The 20,704-nt window shown below is 44.5% G+C and overlaps 1 protein-coding gene across 1 annotated transcript in view; it reads right to left on the bottom strand.

Moving 5' to 3' along the window:
- The window catches only part of LOC121869147 (dipeptidyl peptidase 4-like), a gene marked incomplete in the record, with an annotated part of 203,566 nt that overhangs the window by 63,588 nt on the left and 119,274 nt on the right, over positions 1-20,704 (bottom strand). The window contains 1 exon segment of the mRNA XM_042370335.1: positions 4,998-5,121. Coding sequence (XP_042226269.1) covers positions 4,998-5,121 — 124 coding nt within the window.

Raw genomic sequence — 20,704 nt, 5'->3', positions numbered from 1 at the left:
TTCATCCACTATATTTCCAAACCAATGTTTACTTATCACGGGCCTAAATCTAAATCTGTCTAATTTAAAGCCATTGTTACGAGTTCGCTCCTGGTTGGATGGTTTGAGTACCTTTGTTATATCACTTTGTTTAGCCCTGGCTTCCATTTATAAACCTCTATTATATCGCCCCTCACTCTACGTCTCTCGAGGGAGTGCAAATTCAGATGCTTTAACCTGCCTCTGTACTCAAGGTTCCTAATGCACGAGTTTAGTCTTGTCATTCTCCTCGGAATTCTTTCTAGGGATTCTCTATCCATTCTGTAATACGGTGACCAGAATTGAACTGCGTGATCCAAGTAAGGTCTCACAAGCGCAAGATATAGTTTTAGGATGATCTCTCTAGTCTTGTAATTAACACTCCTTTGTGTGAATCCAAGTACTTTATTAGCCTTGTTTCGGGCAAATACACATTGTTTATTTGGCATAAGATTCCTACTTATCATTACTCCTAAATTTTTCTCACATTCGGATTTCTCTATAACATCGTTGTTCATCTGATATCTGGTTTCTCTGTTTACATCTCCTAGACTAAGTACTTTACATTTGTCCACATTGAATTTCATCTGCCATTTTTCAGACCATTCGAAATATTTGTTTAGATCTCCCTGTAGTTTTGTAGAGTTCTCGTCAGATTTTATTATACGCCCTGTTTTAGTGTCATCAGCAAATTCTTATGTTCCTGTCTACGCCGATATCTATGTCGTTTATGTATATAATACATAATAATGTCCTAGTACTGAGCCTTGGGGTACCCCACATAAGTAGCTATCCTAACTGTGTTGAGTTAGTTGAGCCGCAGATCTATGCGGCATTCAGTGACTGTTGCCTCATAGTCAATATCTGCAACTGTTGTCGGCTTTGGGTTCGATGCTCTCGTTCCCCTGAGGCAGAGCAAAGCCAACCTAAGGAGAGAGAAGGACAGTCGACATCTCATCCAGGCTGTAACATAACTTCTGGGCTGCTGTTTGTGTTCAGATATCACTTCCACGAGTCTGGCGTAGAAGCATCTTATACTTGGTCCCATCCCACCAGAGGTTGTGAACACTAGAGGAGTGAAGCTGCCTTGATCAACGCCCTTATCTTGTCGTTCTCGTTCCTCCTGTGTGCAGCATCGAGAGCTAAGTTATGGTGACATGCGGCCATGGGATAAAAAATCCTGATGTCGAAGAAAGCTCGCTGTCCCCGCGTCCAGAATCTTCGAGCACTGACGTCAACACGGGCTTCGTTGGATATGTTTGAAGTCCTATATTGGAAAATCTCACCGTCCAATGGAAGGAGGTTCGGTTCTACCCAGACATCACGGCAGATTTCCTTCAACATATTTGCTGTGAGATCCCTTACTTCGTCATGCCTCATGCATATGAAGCCCCCTTTCTTGCACACCATGGCGTGATCGACGTCATAGGACGAGCCACACACGCACTGGGAGGGCAAACCTTCTCCTGGCCTACCGTACCTTAGAGCATTGGCATCTGTAAATTCTTGTTTATTGAGACTGAAACCATTTGCCCTTATCGGTAACGTAGTTAACCAGTTCGAGGCGCCCACCTCCTTCGCTATAGCTACTTTTTTTTTTTAGTTCTCTGGTACTTGCAGCAATAGTTGCTGCAACTTATCACTTTAGCCGTGCTGTCGTTCTGTCGTAATGGACCTTCGAGTCTTGTTTACTTCACTGGTATCCACCTCCCCTGTTGCGTTCTGGGCTATTATGTGGTCCGTGACGGCTGCCGTGAGCTTAATTGAGTTTTGATGTTCAGTGGCAGCAATCTCCTCTGGATTGGTCAATCCCATTCCTCCCAGTCTCGGTGGCAGAACAAGGAGTGATCTTTCTGCTGGGGTTAAGCGAGTGTGTTTCACTAATTTGGGAATGAAATTGACGCTGATGGCTTCTTCCAGAGGGTGGAGGAGGGGTCCGATATCAGGGATAGTGTGCATCAGGTAGTTCCAGCGATGCTTGACTCCATGGGTGAATGCCGCAAAAGCCGCATGTGCCTCTGTGTTAGCAATGTCAGACAGAGCTTGGATTTCCCTAACCAACTCATTCACCTTTCCCGTTACGTATTCGGTCTTGAAGTCCGTCGTGCCGATTACTGCGCCTAGGTGTCTTTGGCCATCCTTTGTTATTTTTACCTCACTTCCACCGAACACCTCCATTGCCCGTTCATAATGTTCTGGCTTCACAATGAGGAAGGACTTGCTGGCGTTTGGGTGGTACCCTATTTGTGGACCTCGCGATGTTACCAGGTCCCACCACTTTTTGATGTCCTCCACTTTTCCAGCTCCTGTAAGGTCATCAGCGTACGCCGCTTGCTTGACCTCAGTTGTTTCAAATTTTATTGTGTGTTGGAGCACGGATAGGCCTATTGCATATATTGCCATTGCAACAGGGTCCCCCTGCGTTGTTCCCTCGGTTGACTGTATGATGGTATCACCTTTTAGAGCCTTGTTGTTTACTATACAGAGGTCTGATGGATTCCTAGAGGAGTTTTCAACAAACATTGCAAAGCTTGGAGACTTGATCTTGATGCTGTGCAGTGCGGCCTTGCAGTTAAGTATGTTGAATGCGTTTGAAGTGTCCACCAGGAAAACGGCCTCACAATCACGTTGCTCAAATATCGTTCTCATGGCGAGAATGGCAGCTTCCCCACCAGCCTGGTGGCCAGCACAAAACTTGCAGGTTCCCAGCTGCTGCCCTGACATCATCCTTTACCACCTACATTATGCATTTTCCGATGATCCGCCTCAGCACTGCCCCCACTCCTATTGGCCTACATCCTGGATTCTTATCCAGGGGAATGAGGCGGCAGGCCGTCAGAGCATGGAGGTGTTGGCAGCAAGAGGATGCAAGCTTTCTTGCAAGGACGGCAATGGCCGTGCAGAAATTACTTGCTACGGGGCCAAACTTGTTAGTGCTGAGGATGACTCTCCAACCGTTTGCATCCAGACCTGAAGGGCCGGCACCTCCTCGAGTCTTCAGTGCTTTTTTCCACACCATCTCTCCTGTTATTTTCTCGAACAGGACAGCGTTTGGTGGGATATAGTCACCCTGGAACCTTATGCCTTCGTCTTCACTTGCAGGGGGATGTTTTTCTTTCAGTTCTTTTGATGTTTCTTTGTTTATTGGCAGAGCCCCACCGGAGGATTCCTCTGTGAGAGATCTTACCGCCGAAGACACTTTTCCCACACGCATTTTGTCTCCAAACTTTCTTGCAACGTCATCGGTGTTTTGCTTTCCGTCCCTTATAAATTTTAGTCTCTCCTGCAGTGTTCTTGCTTCACATAGGAGGTCATCAAGGGCCCCATTCTGCCACATTGTCAATCTTCTCTTCATTGCTGCCGCATTTTCTTTGTGCTTAGTCTTTGTGTGTGTCCTCTGACAGATGTGATATTATTGCCAGTATTTGAAGAGTTAAAGGGGCAAGGAAGCAGTCCTGAGTGTACTCAATTATGAGGCGAATCATCTCCCGAATCATTTTCTTTGATGGCCGCACACTTGGGTGGTTCAAACAGGTTTGCTGGCGACCACCTGACAATTTCTGAGTAAGTTTCTTTAACCCATATGTCCGCATTTTCCATAGACATGCCATTCCACTGTGGTGGCTGTCTCTCATTCACCTCGTGGACATCTGCTACTATTGGAGCAGCGTTTATTAGTACTACATTTCAAGGTTGAGTAGACTCACTGCTATCATTTAGAATAACATCGGGTGGTTGGGTCCTCGCGACATCCACTGTGGCCTCCTGTGTCGGCTCCCTGTCATATGGGTTTCGACAATTGTTTCCCTTTCTGCAAACCACACATGGTCGGTTGTTTCTTGCACATTCACAGCTAGTGCAATTTTGGTATTGGCTTACACAGACGCAGCAATGTCTGTTACCCGGCATAGTGTTCCGCACCTTGGGCGACAGTTACGTCCCCCTCCGACATCTGCTTTGGTCCCATATAGGAGAAGAAACTAGTTCTTATGAGTAAAGGGCAGAAAGGTAAAAGGCTGGACTGCTGTGTCCGGGTAGTAGGGGCATACGTGCGCGCGTGGGTGTGTAGGCCACCCCCCTGTGGGCGACAATCCACACATCATAATGATACACTGGGAGCAAGAATTGTCACACCTAACACTTGTTTATATATCCTTAGCAGAAATAACCACTATTTCTATGGTCACACTGATGTAATATTATTTATATGAAGTGACCGTTGGGGAGGGGGGACCGCTAGCGTAGAGCACTTGGCCCCATAGGGGCGAGAGTCTCGATGCCCTTGCCAAAGTAGGCCTATCGACACTGGCACTGGCACCTGCAGTAGCCGACCAACCAAATACTCACAAAACGCTTGGTGATCGCCGGTGAACACACGGAATACTTGCGATTAATGCCGTAAGAGATGAGAAGAACCTTCGGTGACAATGCTTAGGGTGACATCCGATATTCACCGACACTACTACTACTATTTTGCTACTGCTACTACAACTACTACTACCACTCCTACTATTACTACTATAATGTTACTGCGACTACAACTATGATGCTACTGCTACTACAACTATTATCTTTTAAATGGCCTTCAGCCTCCCTCAATAGCCATTCCTTAGCCACCATTTTATTACTGCTCCTACTATTACTACTACTATATAATGCTACTGCTACTACAACAACTACAATACTGCTTCTACTATTACTACTTTAATGCTACTACTGCTACTACTACTAGCATTAACAACAAAAATACCAGATACCATACACACAGGGTTCTGCCCACCATTAATACCTTAGAGATGAGGGTAATACCTAGCTCACCTCTTATACTAAACCAATAGTATTAACTCTAAAACACCCCACCGAGTTATTACTTCAGACACCATGCGAGTTAAGCCGTACTTGAGGGGCAGTGTGGGCAGACCCGTGTCTGTATGTGTGATAATGATGTTAAGACACAGAGAGAGAGCTGAACGACTGACCGCCTCACAGTAGTACATGGGGTGAGCACAGGTAGTGATGACTGAGGTGTTCTGAGCTCTGTTCATCCAGACGACGCTGATGGTGGTACTGTCGACCCAGGTGACCGCCGTGAAGTAGTGGTCCCTGTTGAACCACCCCAGAGAGATGTGTTGTTATTGTTGTGAGAACTCAAGGTTCACGACACACACACACACACACACACACACACACACACACACACACATACATTACATGCATTACATACATTCACTACATAATTCATTACATACATTACATACATACAACACACACACACACACACACACACACACACACTCCTACTACTACTACTACTACTACTTTGCAATCACTCAAAATTGAGTATGACGATCTTCCAGCTATGATACAATGATATGAGTTATTAAGGATGTCACCTTCGATGGTGAGCTCCGAGGTGACTCGAGAGGCCGATACAAGATCGGCATGGCAGTCCACAGATGTTGCACGTGTGGAGGGCTACATCTACTGCCGGAAGGGCGGCGGCAGCGTCTTTCCGGCGCTGGTGCTTATCTGCCTTGGTTTGCAGTCAGACTAACTCGAAAGCAGTGACACCTCGTGAGGTGCTCTTCCAAGTGCTACGATGTGGAGTAATCGTCTCCCTGATAAGGGGGACGATTTGGCACTTTTTCAGGTTTGTCTTAAGACTATCCTTATACCTTTTCCGTTGGCTGCCAGCGTTACGTTTAGGTGGCTGAAAAGTAGCTGCTTTGACAGTCTACTCTCGTTCATGCGGGTAATATGGCCAGTCCAGCGTTGTTGTTAATGGATAATGGTAGTCTTGATGCTGCTACAGTTGTCAGCAAAAATTCTGGCATTTGTTCTCTTGTGTTCCCATCGAACTCGGAGGAGGGAACATAGATTACATTGGTGAAAGTTGTCACGTCACATACAAGAGGCACCTCAAGGTGCCTCTTGTATGTGACCCATGTCTCGCTGCCATACAGGAGGGTGGGGAGGACCACTGCTCGATACACGTGCAATTTTGTAGATAATCTCACCTCCCTACAGCTGAAAACACGGGTATGGAGTCTGCCAAAGGCTTAAGATGCACATTTGAATCGATGTTGATTCTCTTCATTGATGTCCGCAGTGGTGGACAGGTGGGAGCAAAGATACTGAAAGTAGGTAACATTTAGAGAGGATAGTCCCGTTAAGCTGGGTGGATGGCAGAGGTGTGGTTGAACCAGGGGCAGACTGAAAGAGAATCTGATGCTTTTGTGCATTCACCTCAAGGGCGAAATGTGCATACACATCCGCGAAGGTGTTTAGGATCTCCCTTAGGTTGCTTTCAGTGTGAGCGACGAGGGTGAGGCGTCTGCATACTGAAGTTCAGTGATGGAAGCAGCTGATACCTTTGTTCCTGCCTGGAGTCGTCTTATGTTGAAAATATCCTTCATCCGGTACTTGATGTCCACCCCGCGAGCTAAATTGGCACTGGCACGAGTAAGGAAGGCAGCCAAGAAAATGAAAGAGAGAGTTGGTGCCAGTACACATCCTTGTTTTACCCATTGTTTAGGTAGGGAAGAACTCAGACTGGGTGCCATTGTGCAGAACACTGCCGTTCATGCCATCGTTGAGTTGCCTCACATTGGCAATGAATTTTGGTGGGCAGCTAAAACGACTGAGGGTCCGCCCGAGGGCTTCCCTATTGACCAAGTCGAAGGCCTTGGTAAGGTCAATGAAGGCCATGTACAAGTCACGACATTGTTCTTTGCACTTTTCCTTAATCTGACAAAGATCATGTCAGTGGTGCCACATGATGGTCTAAACTCACATTGAGATTCTGGGAGGAAGTTTTCCGCCTCAAGAAGAAGTCTGTTTACGGGACTCGAGAGATAATCTGCCAGCTACGAACAGCAGTGATATCCCGGGGTAGTTGCCACAGTGACTGGTCTCCCTTGTTATTATAATATTGACGATGGAGGCGTCTTTAAGATCTTGGGAGGATTTCTCCTTCTCCCATATATTCTCCAGGAGAGAGTGGAGACGGTTGGTAAGCAGAGGTCCTCCTGCTTTATACACCTCGGCTGGGATGACATCAGGCCCTGTGGCTTTGTTATTTTTCGCCTGCTTGGTTGCAGTAGCTACCTCATCCAGGGATGGAGGATAGCTAAGGTCGGTCAGCACTGGGTACTGAGGAACCTGCTGGTTTAGTCAGGACATCCACATTGGTATTTCGGTTAAGCAGCGAATGGTAGTGCTCTTTCCAGTGCTGACGGAGGCCCTTTTCGTTTTTAATTAGGGAGTTACTATCGGATGAGCGGAGAGTGGAGACGCCATGAGTAGTTGGGCCATATATTGTTTTAGCGGAATTGAAAAATTCCCGCATCTTGTGTTGATCCGTAATTTTTTTTTTCATTAGTTTGCGAAGTTCGCGCTGGACCGCCGGTTTCTTTTAGTGGAAGGTATCAGCTTTGGTCAGAGACTTGGGGGTTGTTCTGCCAGTCAGAAAGAGTAGCACGTTTACTACTGATGAGTACTTCGATTTCCGGGTCGCTTTCATCAAACCAATCCTGGTGTTTTCTTTTGATGTGGCCGAAGGTCTCGTTGTAGGTTTTTGTGATAACAGCTTTTATGGGACCATTCAGCACTGGGATTTTGTTTGTTTGTTGTTGGATTGCTTTTTAGCCAATCGTCGAGCTGCTCTTTGAAAGCATGTGCTACCACTGGATCTTCCAGTCGCTTTGTGTTAAAGCCTCTTCTGGAGGCTTGTTGCCTTCACCGTTTTGGCGTGACGTGGAGGGATAGTTTGGCTCTGACGAGCCGATTATCTGTGACAGAGTGGTCTGAGCCACGCATGGCACGGGTGATAAGAACATCTCGGCGATCTCTTCCTCTGACAATGATGTAGTCAATGATATGCCAGCGTTTGGATCGTGGGTGTTGCCACGAACCATTGAACTTGACGGCCTGCCTAAACAAGGTGTTGGTGATAGTGAGGCTGCTTTCAGTACACCTGCTGAGGAGCAGTAGGCCGTTGGGATTACACTTGCTTACTCTGTTTCTCCCTATGGTTTCCTGCCATATGTCAGAATTTCTGCCATCTGTGGTACTGAAGTCACCTAGAAGCACAACCTTATCTTTTCAGGGGATAGAGGTTAGCACTCTGTCAAGGTCGGCGTAAAAGGCCTCCTTGATGCCATTATCTGCATCCACTGTTGGGGTGTATGCGCTAATGAAGAAGGCATGACGTGAGTGATTCAGTGGGACTCAGAGCGTCATGCGGCTTTCGTTGATTCTAACCACCATTTCAGTAAGCACACGTAGGATGGATTGGAGAATGGCAAAGCCAACTCCGTAAATGCAGTTCCTCTCTGTAGCAGGCTTACCCTTCCAGAAGAAGGTGCAGCCAGACCCCCGTTCTGTGAGTCGACCCTCGTTTGGGAACTGGGACTCACTTATGGCTGCTATGTCGATGTTGTACCTAGACAGCTCTTTTCCCACAAGGGCAGTTCTTCCTTCAGTGCGCTCATTTCTACCAGTATCCAGAAGGGTCCTGACATTCCTTGCAGTTGTTGTTGTCTTTTTCTCTGATCAATGATTGTTTTCCACGGCATTAAAATGACCTTACTGTGTGCGGTTGCCCAGTCAGGTTGTTCTTTTTAGGCAGGCTATGTTTAGGGCACCCTTTCAATCCCCCTCCCCATGTGGGGTGAGCAGAGTGAGTCCTCGAACGGGCTGCTCAGTCGCAGAGACAGGACCTGATTGCACTGCTGTCTAGATCCCAGTGCATAAACGACCATCTTATCTATGCCGCCCATGTGCAGAGTTGTGACTAGAGACTCCCGGCAGTTATCTCTGCCTGTCCCCGTCGCCACTCTTCCGCCGCCAAGGGACTTTTGGGGTATAGGGGTTTTGATGACGATGAAAGGTATGATGAGCTGGATGATGGCTGCACGTAAGTTGATTTATGTGGTGAGGCAGGAGCGCAGGCTGCAACCATACATCTTGGCTCTCCTTTTTCCTGATCCAGCGGTGCAAATGTAGCAACGACGGGGGAGCAGGAGAGTTGCAATGAACTGCCGAGAGGAAGCAAGCAGTGCTTGCACCTTAACATAAACAAAACGCTGCCACACATAAGACGCATTACACCACCCTGTCTGCACACACACACACACACACACACACACACACGCATAAGCACACACATACGCATACGCACACATAAGCACAGACACACGCATAAGCACACACACACGCATAAGCGCACGCGCGCGCACACACACACACACACACACACACACACACACACACACACACACACACACACACACACTCACTATGACCGTTTATTACTTACATCAGAGAGGAAGAGGGTCATGTCACACATACATCATTAACAATGACCATAATTATCACAAGAGGCAACAAGTGATGTGAACTTTAATGAACACAGGATCACCCTCCTCCTCTCAGGCAGTGAATGCAGGAGCGGTGTACTGAGGGAGGGAGGGGTGACATGTAAAGCTTTACCTTGAGTGTTTAAATTTTATTGCACAAGGTCAGCTGTAGCACAGGTGTGACGGTGTGATAGTCGCTGTAGCACAGGTGTGACGGTGTGATAGTCAGCTGTAGCACAGGTGTGACGGTGTGATAGTCAGCTGCAGCACAGGTGTGACAGTGTGCATAGAGCTAGCTGCGGTGTGATAGTCAGCTGTAGGTGAAGGTGTGATAGTCAGCTGTAGCACAGGTGTGACGGTGTGATAGCAGGCTGTAGCACAGGTGTGACGGTGTGATAGTCAGCTGTAACAGGTGTGACAGGTGTGATAGGTGTGACAGCTGTAGTCAGCAGGTGTGACAGCTGTGACATAGCAGGTGTGACGGTGTCAAGCATGTAGACGGTGTGGTGTAGAGGCACAGGTGTGCGGTGTGTGCTGTGTTCAACGGTGTGATAGTCAGCTGTACGGTGATAGTCAGTAGTGTGAGTTGCACAGGTGTGACGGTGTGATAGTGATGTAGTTGAGCTGTAGCACAGCGGTGATGGTGTGTGTGATGTGAGTCAGCTGTGGCAGCACAGGTGTGACGGTGTGATAGTCAGCTGCAGTGTGACGGTGTGATAGTCAGCAGCACAGGTGTGACAGTGTGATAGTCAGCACGGTGTTAGTCAGCTGTAGCACAGGTGTGACGGTGTGATAGTCAGCTTGGCAGTGACGGTGTGATAGTCGCTGTAGCACAGGTGTGACGGTGTGATAGTCAGCTAAAGCACAGGTGTGACGGTGTGATAGTCAGCACAGGTGCGGTGTGACGCTGCAGCGCAGGTGACGGTGTGATAATGGTATGACCGGTGTGATAGTCAGCTGTAGCACAGGTGTGACGGTGTGATAGTCAGCTGTAGCACAGGTGTGACGGTGTGATAGTCAGCTGTAGCACAGGTGTGACGGTGTGGTATTCAACTTTAGCACAGGTGTGAAAGCCAATTATTCTGCTTCTTCCAATACGCGCCATTTTTAGTGAAATTCATTGTAAGAACTAATAATACAAATCGCAACATCTCAATAACACTAACATCTTTATTGACGTACGTGTGTGTGTATGTGTGTGTGTGTATGTGTGTGTGTGTGTGTGTGTTGGTCAGATAGAGTAAAATGTCGAACGAGTGATAGGTAGTTTAAAATACATATAACGAACAACGCTTGTGACTAAATATCCGAGAAAGCAACACACACACACACACACATTACAAACAAGATGAATACATAGACTTACAAACAATTAAAAGCACAGAAAAAATCAAATGGGTATATTAACATCACAAACGATTATAAAACCTGGTGTTGATCTAGTGTGATTATGGGGTACTTGTTGGTCCTCACTCCGATAAAAGTTTCACTGACATCCTCAAACGTAACAAAAGGCACTGCAGAGTTTAATGTGTAAATGACGACAGTGAAGTTACTAAAACAAAGGAAGAGAATAAAGTAGAACGTAGACAAACACTGTTATAGTTAGTTATGTAAAGTTACGTTTTTTGTTGTTGTCTGCAGCGGTAACGGAAAGAGTTATCTAAGTACAATTTCTGAAGTGCAAAAGGTGTTTATATCCCTGGTTAAGGAAAGGTTAGTAAGTCATAGATGATATTGTTAAGGGATTGTGTAAATGTGTGGTCGCTCCTGCAGTCACAAGAGGACTAAATAAATTTAAACTATACATGTGATTAAATAGGCTTCAGGTGCCGCATCAATCAAGCACACACACACACACACACACACACACACACACACTGGTCAAGCGTTGATGGACACCTGAACCAAATATTCACACATTTTAAATACTTATATACTAATGCTTTATATACATTCCAAGGCTTGTTTGGTATAGGCTAGTATATCACAGAACTACAAAAAATAACTCTTGATATATAAATTAAGAACAAGATATAGAAAAAAAAATATCACTTAAATTCTGAAGCATTTGTGCAAGTATTATTAGCGTTAGAAAAAACAGTTTGAAAAAATGTCAAGCAAGATCCAAGAATACCGAGGAGAACACATGCCAAACAAACCTTGTAATGAGAAGTTTCTAATAATAAGTAACAAAAGAAGTACAAAGAAACAGGTGAATGAGAAAACTGGATAAGGAAGAGATAAAGGAAGTGGATAATTTTGTGAAGAGAGGCGGAGGAACGAGAGAAGAGAGGAAGTAGGAACAAGAGAAGAGAGGTAGTAGGAACAAGAGAAGAGAGGCAGTAGGAACGAGAGAAGAGGGGCAGTGGGAACGAGAGATGAGAGGCAGTAGGAACAAGAGAAGAGAGGCAGTGGGAAAAAGAGAAGAGAGGCAGTATGAACAAGAGAAGAGAGGCAGTGGGAACAAGAGAAGAGAGGCAGTGGGAACAAGAGAAGAGAGGCAGTGGGAACAAGAGAAGAGAGGCAGTGGGAAAGATAAGAAGAGAGAAGAGAGGTAGAGAAGAGAAACAAGAGAAGAGAGGTAGTAGGAAATAGAAGAGAGGCAGTAGTGAGTGAGAGAGAGGCAGTAGGAACAAGAAAGAGAGGCAGTAGGAAGAGAAGAGAAAGAGAGAGGCAGGGAAAAGAAGAGAGGCAGGGAATAGAGAGGCAGAGAGAAGAGAGGCAGTAGGCAAGGAAAGAAGAGAAGAGAGGCAGAAACAAGAGAAGAGAGGCAGTAGGAACAAGAAAAGAGGTAGTAGGAACAAGAGAAGAGGCAGAGAATAGAGAAGAGAGGCAGTAGGAACAAGAGAAGAGGCAGGAACACGAGAAGAGAGGCAGGGAAATAGTAGGAACAAGAGAAGAGAGGCAGTATGAATAAGAGAAGAGAGGCAGGTAGAAGAGAGGCACAGAAGAGAGAAGAGAGGCAGTAGAGAGGCAAGAAAAAAGAGGCAGTAGGAACAAGAGAAGAGAGGCAGTGGGGAACAGAGAAGAGTAGGAACAAGAAGAGAGGAGAGAGAACAAGAAAAGAGAGGCAGTAGAAATGAGAGAAGAGAGGCAGAACAAGAGAAGAGAGAGAAGAGAGGCAGTAGGAACAAGAGAAGAGAGGCAAGAGAAGAGAGGCAGTAAACAGAGAAGAGAGGCAGTAGGAAATACAAGAAAAATGAGGGCAGTAGGAACAAGAGAAGAGAGGCAGAGGAACACGAGAAAGAGAGGAATAGGAGAACAGGTAGGAACAGAGAGGTAAATAAGAGAAGAGAGGCAGTAGGAACAAGAGAAGAGAGGCAGTAGGAATAGAGAAGAGAGGCAGGTAGGAACAAAGAAAAGAGAGGCAGTAAGAGAAGAACAAAGAAGAGAGGCAGTAGGAACAAGAGAAGAGAGGCAGGGCAGGGAACAAGAGAAGAGAGGCAGAGGAACACGAGAAGAGAGGCAGTAGGAACAAGAAAAATGGGGCAGTAGGAACAAGAGAAGAGAGGCAGTAGGAACACGAGAAGAGAGGCAGTAGGAACACGAGAAGAGAGGCAGTAGGAACAAGAGAAGAGAGGCAGTAGAAATAAGAGACAACGACTTGAGGAGGGAGAGGAATATCCCAATGTAAACGAGTGTAAGGGAAGGTATAAGGAGGGACGGGGAGGGAAGGAAGTGAGAGGAGAGGAAGAGGATGAGAAAGAAGACGAGGAGGAGGAGGAAGAGGGGAAAGAAGATATGGAGGAGGAGAAAAAAAGAGGGGGAGAAGAAGAGTAGAGGGAGGGAAAAAGAGAAAAGGAGAAAAAGAGAGGGAGGAGGAGAAAGGTGAAGAGGAAAGAAGGGGGGAAGGAGGAGGAGAGACTAAATTGCCCACTGAGAGTTGAACAAAGACGAGCAGGATCAAGGAAGAGGAAGTTGGAGGATGACTTCACTAAGAGGGTGAGGTGTAACACATAAGAGACAACATACATCCACAAGTGAAGAAAACAGGGTAGGATGCGGGTCGGAGGGTAGGATGCGGGTCGGAGGGTAGGATGCGGGTCGGAGGGTAGGGTGCGGGTACAGGTCGTAGATAGAAGGCGGATCGTAGGTAGGATATGGGTAGGGTGCGGGTAGGAGGCAGCTATCAAACAGGGAGGTACTACCGCCTGGGGAGATATTGGAAACATAATGTATTGTCTAATGGTAGATAGGGACAATATCACATGCAGGAATAGGACAAAAATACGAGGCTTCAGAGACGTCGAGGACAAGATCCCCAGGAAATTGCAAGAAAAAAAAATATCTCTAAGGACGAGGACCAGGTCGAGGACGAGGTCAAGGACGAGGTTGAGGATAAGGACGAGGTCGAATTAACTTAAAAAAAAACATCAACACTAGTCAATTCCCTAAAACGCTCAAGACAAACATAGGATAAAAATCACACCATAATTAACCACAACAACGAACACTCGAGCAGGTAAATACACTTTATAACAAACACTAAACAAACAGTTATCTACATATACGTTTACAAACAGATTTATATAAACAGGATAAAAAACACTAAGTAGTAGATAATATAGTTAAGACAGAGAGATAATTTGTTCTTCAGACAGATATACGAGCAGATGTTGATATAGACTTTGTATAAGAGAGGCGAGTCGGAAAAAAATAATAAGATATTTTGATAGTAATGTAGAGAGTAACGATAAACAAGGAATTAATGAAGAATGAAGAGATAAAAGAAGACAAAATAAGCGATAATTAATGATAAACGTCAAGGATTTCAGCGATTAAAACTGATTTAATTATTTCTGAAATATTGAAAATTTTGAAATAAGAAATTATGGAATTGTTGATGATTAAAATATAAATTTAGTTGTAGTTCAAATACTGTCCAGAACATGACCAATGGTGAACATGACTAATGAACTTGACCAATGGTTAACACGATCAGTTGTGAACATGACCAGTAATCAAAATTACCACTAATCAACATGACCAGCGGTGAACATGACTAATGAACTTGACCAATGGTTAACACGATCAGTGGTGAACATGACCAGTAATCAAAATTACCACTAATCAACATGACCAGTGGTGAACATGACTAATGAACTTGACCAATGGTTAACACGATCAGTGGTGAACATGACCAGTAATCAAAATTACCACTAATCAACATGACCAGTGGTGAACATGACTAATGAACTTGACCAATGGTTAACACGATCAGTGGTGAACATGACCAGTAATCAAAATTACCACTAATCAACATGGTCAGTGTTGAACATGACCACTAATCAACATGGTCAGTGTTGAACATGACCACTAATGAACATGGCCAGTGATGCACATGACCACTAATGAACATGGCCAGTGATGCACATGACCAGTAGTGAACATGATCAGTGGTGAACATGACCACTAATGAACATGGCCAGTGATGCACATGACCAGTAGTGAACATGATCAGTGGTGAACATGACCACAAATGAAAATGGCCAGTGATGCACAAGACCTGTGGTGAACATGACCACAAATGAAAATGGCCAAAGATGCACAAGACCAGTAATGAACATGGTAAGTGGTGAACATGACCACTAATGAACATGGTTAATGGTGAACATGACCACTAATGAACATGGTCAGTGGTGAACATGACCATTGGTGAACATGGTTAGTGGTGAACATGACCAGTGGTGAACACGGTTAGTGGTGAGCTTGGCCAGTAATGAACATGTCCAGTGATGAACATAACCACTAATGAACATGACCACAATTGAACATGACTACTAATGAACATGGCCAGTAATTAACATGTCCAGTGGTGAACATGACAGCTAATGAACATGACCAGTAATGAACATGTCCAGTGGTGAACATGACAACTAATGAACATGACCATAATGAACTTGTCCAGTGATGAACATAACCACTAATGAACATGACCACAATTGAACATGACTACTAATGAACATGGCCAGTAATTAACATGTCCAGTGGTGAACATTACCGCTAATGAACATGACCGGTAATGAACATGTCCAGTGGTGAACATGACCACTAATGAACATGACCATAATGAACTTGTCCAGTGATGAACATAACCACTAATGATCATGACCACTATTGAACATGACCACTAATGAACATGTCCAGTGGTGAACATGACCACTAATAAACATGACCAGTAATGAACATGTCCAGTGGTGAACATAACCACTAATGAACATGACCAGTAATGAACTTGTTCAGTGGCGAACATGACCTCTAATGAACATGACCAGTAATGAACATGTCCATTGGTAAACATGACCATTAATGAACATGACCAGATATAAACATGACCACCAATGCACATGAATAGTAATGAACATGACCACTAATGAGCATGAATAGTAATGAACATGACCAGTGGTGAACGTGGCTGGTTGTGAACATGACTAATGGTGAACATGACCAGGGGTGAACATGAACACTAATGAACATAACCAGTGGTGAACATGATCAATTGTGAACACGTCCAGTGGTGAAAAGAACCACTGGTGAACATTGATGAATATAACTAGTAATGAACTGGACCACTGGTGAACATGTATGAACATAACTAGTAATGAACTGGACCATTGGTGAACATGGATGAACACAACTAGTGATGAACTGGACCACTGGTGAACATGGATGAACACAACTAGTAATGAACTGGACCACTGGTGAACATGTATGAACATAACTAGTAATGAACTGGACCATTGGTGAACATGGATGAACACAACTAGTAATGAACTGGACCACTGGTGAACATGGATGAACACAACTAGTAATGAACTGGACCACTGGTGAACATGGATGCACATAACTAGTAATGAACTGGACCACTGGTGAACATGGATGAACACAACTAGTAATGAACTGGACCACTGGTGAACATTGGTGAACAGAACTAGTAATGAACTGGACCACTTGTGAATATGGATGAACAGAACTAGTAATGAACTGGACCACTGGTGAACATTGGTGAACACAACTAGTAATGAACTGGACCACTTGTGAACATGGATGAACACAACTAGCAATGAACTGGACCACTGGTGAACACAACTAGTAATGAACTGGACCACTGGTGAACATTGGTGAACACAATTCGTAATGATGTGGACCACTGGTGAACAGAATCATTATAATCGCCGGGTGTGAGAAGGGGCGGCTGTCCCACATACACCGTCACTCCTACACCTTCCTCTAAAATATAAGAGCGAGAGAGAGAGAGAGAGAGATTGAGCGAGAGAGAGCCGGAGCTGGTAGAGAGAGCGACATAACACTTAACGGACGGGAAGGCACGGTGAGGGGGGGCGGCGTGGGGAGGGGGGACGTCCCCCCCAGGTGTCCTGGAGGTGGTGGTAGAGAGAGAGGTGGGGCGGAAACAGTGACTAACCGACCTGCCACTGGGGGAGAGAAACCCAGGTATATGACACACGCCCATGACAGGTGTATGAAATACGCCCATGACAGAGGGGAGGGATTGACACCTCAAGACAGGTGGGGTAGCACACCAGGCTCCTGGCTCTGATCAGTATGAGATGAACTGACAAGTGATAATATGACACAATTATGACAAGAGTCAGTGTGATAAAGTTATTACATGAGCCAGTATGATATTAACATATGACAAGGGAAATGTGTGACATTAACTTATGAGCGGGGCTGTGTGATACTGTGTCATGACTTGGGGCATTATGACACAGGTTCATGACAATGGGAGGGATGCAACACGCGTTAATGACAGGGAATCAGTATGACAAGGGCTCATGGCAAGGGACAGGATGACACTAGCTCATGACAGGAGACAGTATGACACTAGCTCATGACAGGAGACAGTATGACACTAGCTCATGACAGGGGATAGTATGACACTAACTCATGACAGGAGACCATATGACACTAGCTCATGACAGGAGACAGTATGACACTAGCTCATGACCGGAGATAGTATGACACTAGCTCATGACAGGAGACAGTATGACACTAGCTCATGACAGGAGACATTATGACACTAGCTCATGACAGGAGACAGTATGACACTAGCTCATGACAGGGGATAGTATGACACTAACTCATGACAGGGGATAGTATGACACTAACTCATGACAGGAGACCATATGACACTAGCTCATGACAAGACAGTATGACACTAGCTCATAACGGGAGACTGTATGACACTAGCTCATGACAGGAGACAGTATGACACTAGCTCATGACAGGGACTAGTATGACACTAGCTCATGACAGGAGACAGTATGGCACTAGCTCATGACAGGAGACAGTATGGCACTAGCTCATGACAGGAGACAGTATGGCACTAGAGACACCGTATGACACTAGCTCAGCTGACGACAGGAGACAGTATGACACTAGCTCTGACAGGAGACAGTATGACACTAGCTCATGACAGGGGATAGTATGACACTAGCTCATGACAGGAGACAGTATGACACTAGCTCATGACAGGAGACAGTATGACACTAGCTCATGACAGGAGACAGTATGACACTAGCTCATGACAGGAGACATTATGACACTAGCTCATGACAGGAGACAGTATGACACTAGCTCATGATAGGAGACAGTATGACACTAGCTCATGACTTAAGTGACTTAAGTTCGGGCGCAGCATGTCATTCATGACAGGCTGACGGAATGACACAGGTTCATGACAAAGGAGAATCTGACACAGGTTCATGACAGCAGGTTCATTATGATATAGGATTATAACAAGGGGGCAATATGAGAGTGGGCCATGACAGGAAGAGTAACATTATGACACATGCTCGTGACAGCAGGGGCAATATGACAGGGGGAGGAAAAGTATGATTGGCTCTTAATAGAGAGGAACAGTATGACAGGCTCATGACAGAGGGAGGGACAGTGTGACAGGTTCATGACAGAGAGAAGTACATCGTGACAGGCTCTTGACAGAGGGAGGTACATCGTGACAGGCTCTTGACAGAGGGAGGTACATCGTGACAGGCTCTTGACAGAGTGAGGCACTCTGTGACAGGTTCATGACAGGTAAGGGGTAGAATGACAGGCTCATTATAGAGGGATGTACAATATGACAGGCTCATGACAGGGAAGGAACAGCATGAAAGGCTCTTGACAGAGGGACAATGTGACAGGCTCGTAACAGGGGAAGGGGGCAATATATTGGGCATATTTGACAGCAGTATGGGAAGGAAGGAGTACAGTAAGCTTGGCATATATGACAGCAGAGTTATCATAGAAGGAGGGAGGGAGGGGAGTATACTTGACATATCTGACAAGGGACCAAGACGGAGGGAGTATACTTGACAAGGGACCAAGAGGGAGGGAGTATACTTGACATATCTGACAAGGGACCAAGAGGGAGGGAGTATACTTGACATATCTGACAAGGGACCAAGAGGGAGGGAGTATACTTGACATATCTGACAAAAGGAAGTACAGTATAGTAACATTTGGTAATACCCTGTACTGATATATAAGCAAGAGGAGGTGGCTTATACTTGATGAATTTATCTTACCTTCCAAGTTGGGTAAGGGAAGATGGGGGAGGGAGGGGTAGAGAGGGAATATATCCAGTGAATCAATAATGCAATGAGGGGAGGGAGGGAGGGATATATCCACTGAACTAATCATATATATGGGGGGATAGTGGGGGGTGGGGCGATTTACTCACCTAATATTCTATATTAAGAACGGATCACAGCACTATATGCCTTTATGGGAGGAAGAGAGAGGGAGAGGTAGGAGGGTAAAAGCTTAAGAGAGAAGTGACATGACCCCCTCCCCTTCCCCGCTTGACAAACATTCAACGTAGAAAACTTTTCAGTCACATTCCAAAGGAAAGTTAAGTAAAACAACTTATAAGGATTAAACAGGTGTACGTGGCATAAGACCCAAGGATAATTTGATAAAAGAGAAACACGAACAAGGGTAAATAAAACTGTGCTAAATGAAGATAATAAGGGGTAATAAGGTAATTAAGGGAGAGGATAAACATCAACTGAGTATACACCAGTGTGGTACAAATATTAAACAATAACAAAACACAGGTCTCTTTAAGAAGATTAGGAGTTTGTTTACTTAGCTCTTGTACGGAGAGAGACCTAGACCACTGCCGGTACCTGGCAACACCCACTGTATATTACACCCGTGGGGAACGGACCAGGGTATCGTAGATGTTGTAACTCTGATTATAGTAGAGTACCTAGTGAGCCTTTGAGAGTTAATGGATTTATTAAGGAGTTACTAAAGGTTTAAGATTAGTGGCGCGGTGGTTGACTCCCTCCCGCCGCCACGCAACAAGAAGCTATAACTTAAAATTAACGACAGGAAAATATTATTATTGAACTCGGAGGTATATATATATATATATATATATATATATATATATATATATATATATATATATATATATATATATATATATATATATATATATATATATATATATATATATATATATATATATATATATATAAACTTTATTCATTGTCTATTGCTAATGGTACGAGCTAACACGTTCTTTGTTCCCGTACGGACAAACGGACGGACGAGCGATCGGACAGAAGACGTGCGAGGACGGCGGGAGACGAGAAGGGTTCAATAGTCAAGCTCATCCGACTTTATCATCAACAAATATTTACAGTATTATGTCCCGCTAACAAAATAAGTTAAAATATTGCTACCCAGTACAAGCAGTGTTGCCACAACTCCGTCAACCTTTGAGCATGGACACACTGTGTTAAGAGCACATTTGGCAACACCTATCACTTCAGAATTAATTAAAAAGTTTCCCAAAGTGAAAATGTGAGAAAATATTTAGGTATATATTTATAGTTTATTAAAAAATACTATGGTAAGGTATAGTAGAGGAAACAAAATGGGTATAAAATAGATAAAACACGAAAATCACGTAAAAAACTTGATGGATAACACAATATATATATATATATATATATATATATATATATATATATATATATATATATATATATATATATATATATATATATATATATATATATATATATAAAGAGGTTTGTGTGAACTAATAACTGCACAAGTGTACACAAAAAAGAACAGTTATAAAAACTATGTCTGTCAAGACTAGATCATACAGAGGAGGGGTGGGGGAGGGGAGGGCTACTGTCATATGCATCTACCATTATACTAAACTAGAGAAATTATCATATGCATCTAGAATCATATTAAACTATAGAAAATATCAAATCATATACAGTTTACTCTCAGCATTACTTTACAGTGAATTTAATAATAAATGGCAAACCAAATAA

The sequence above is a fragment of the Homarus americanus genome, unplaced genomic scaffold, assembly GCF_018991925.1.
Source record: "Homarus americanus isolate GMGI-L3 unplaced genomic scaffold, GMGI_Hamer_2.0 scaffold25467, whole genome shotgun sequence".
In the NCBI taxonomy this organism is placed as follows: domain Eukaryota; kingdom Metazoa; phylum Arthropoda; class Malacostraca; order Decapoda; family Nephropidae; genus Homarus; species Homarus americanus.
This window is presented reverse-complemented; position numbering and strand designations above follow the sequence as displayed.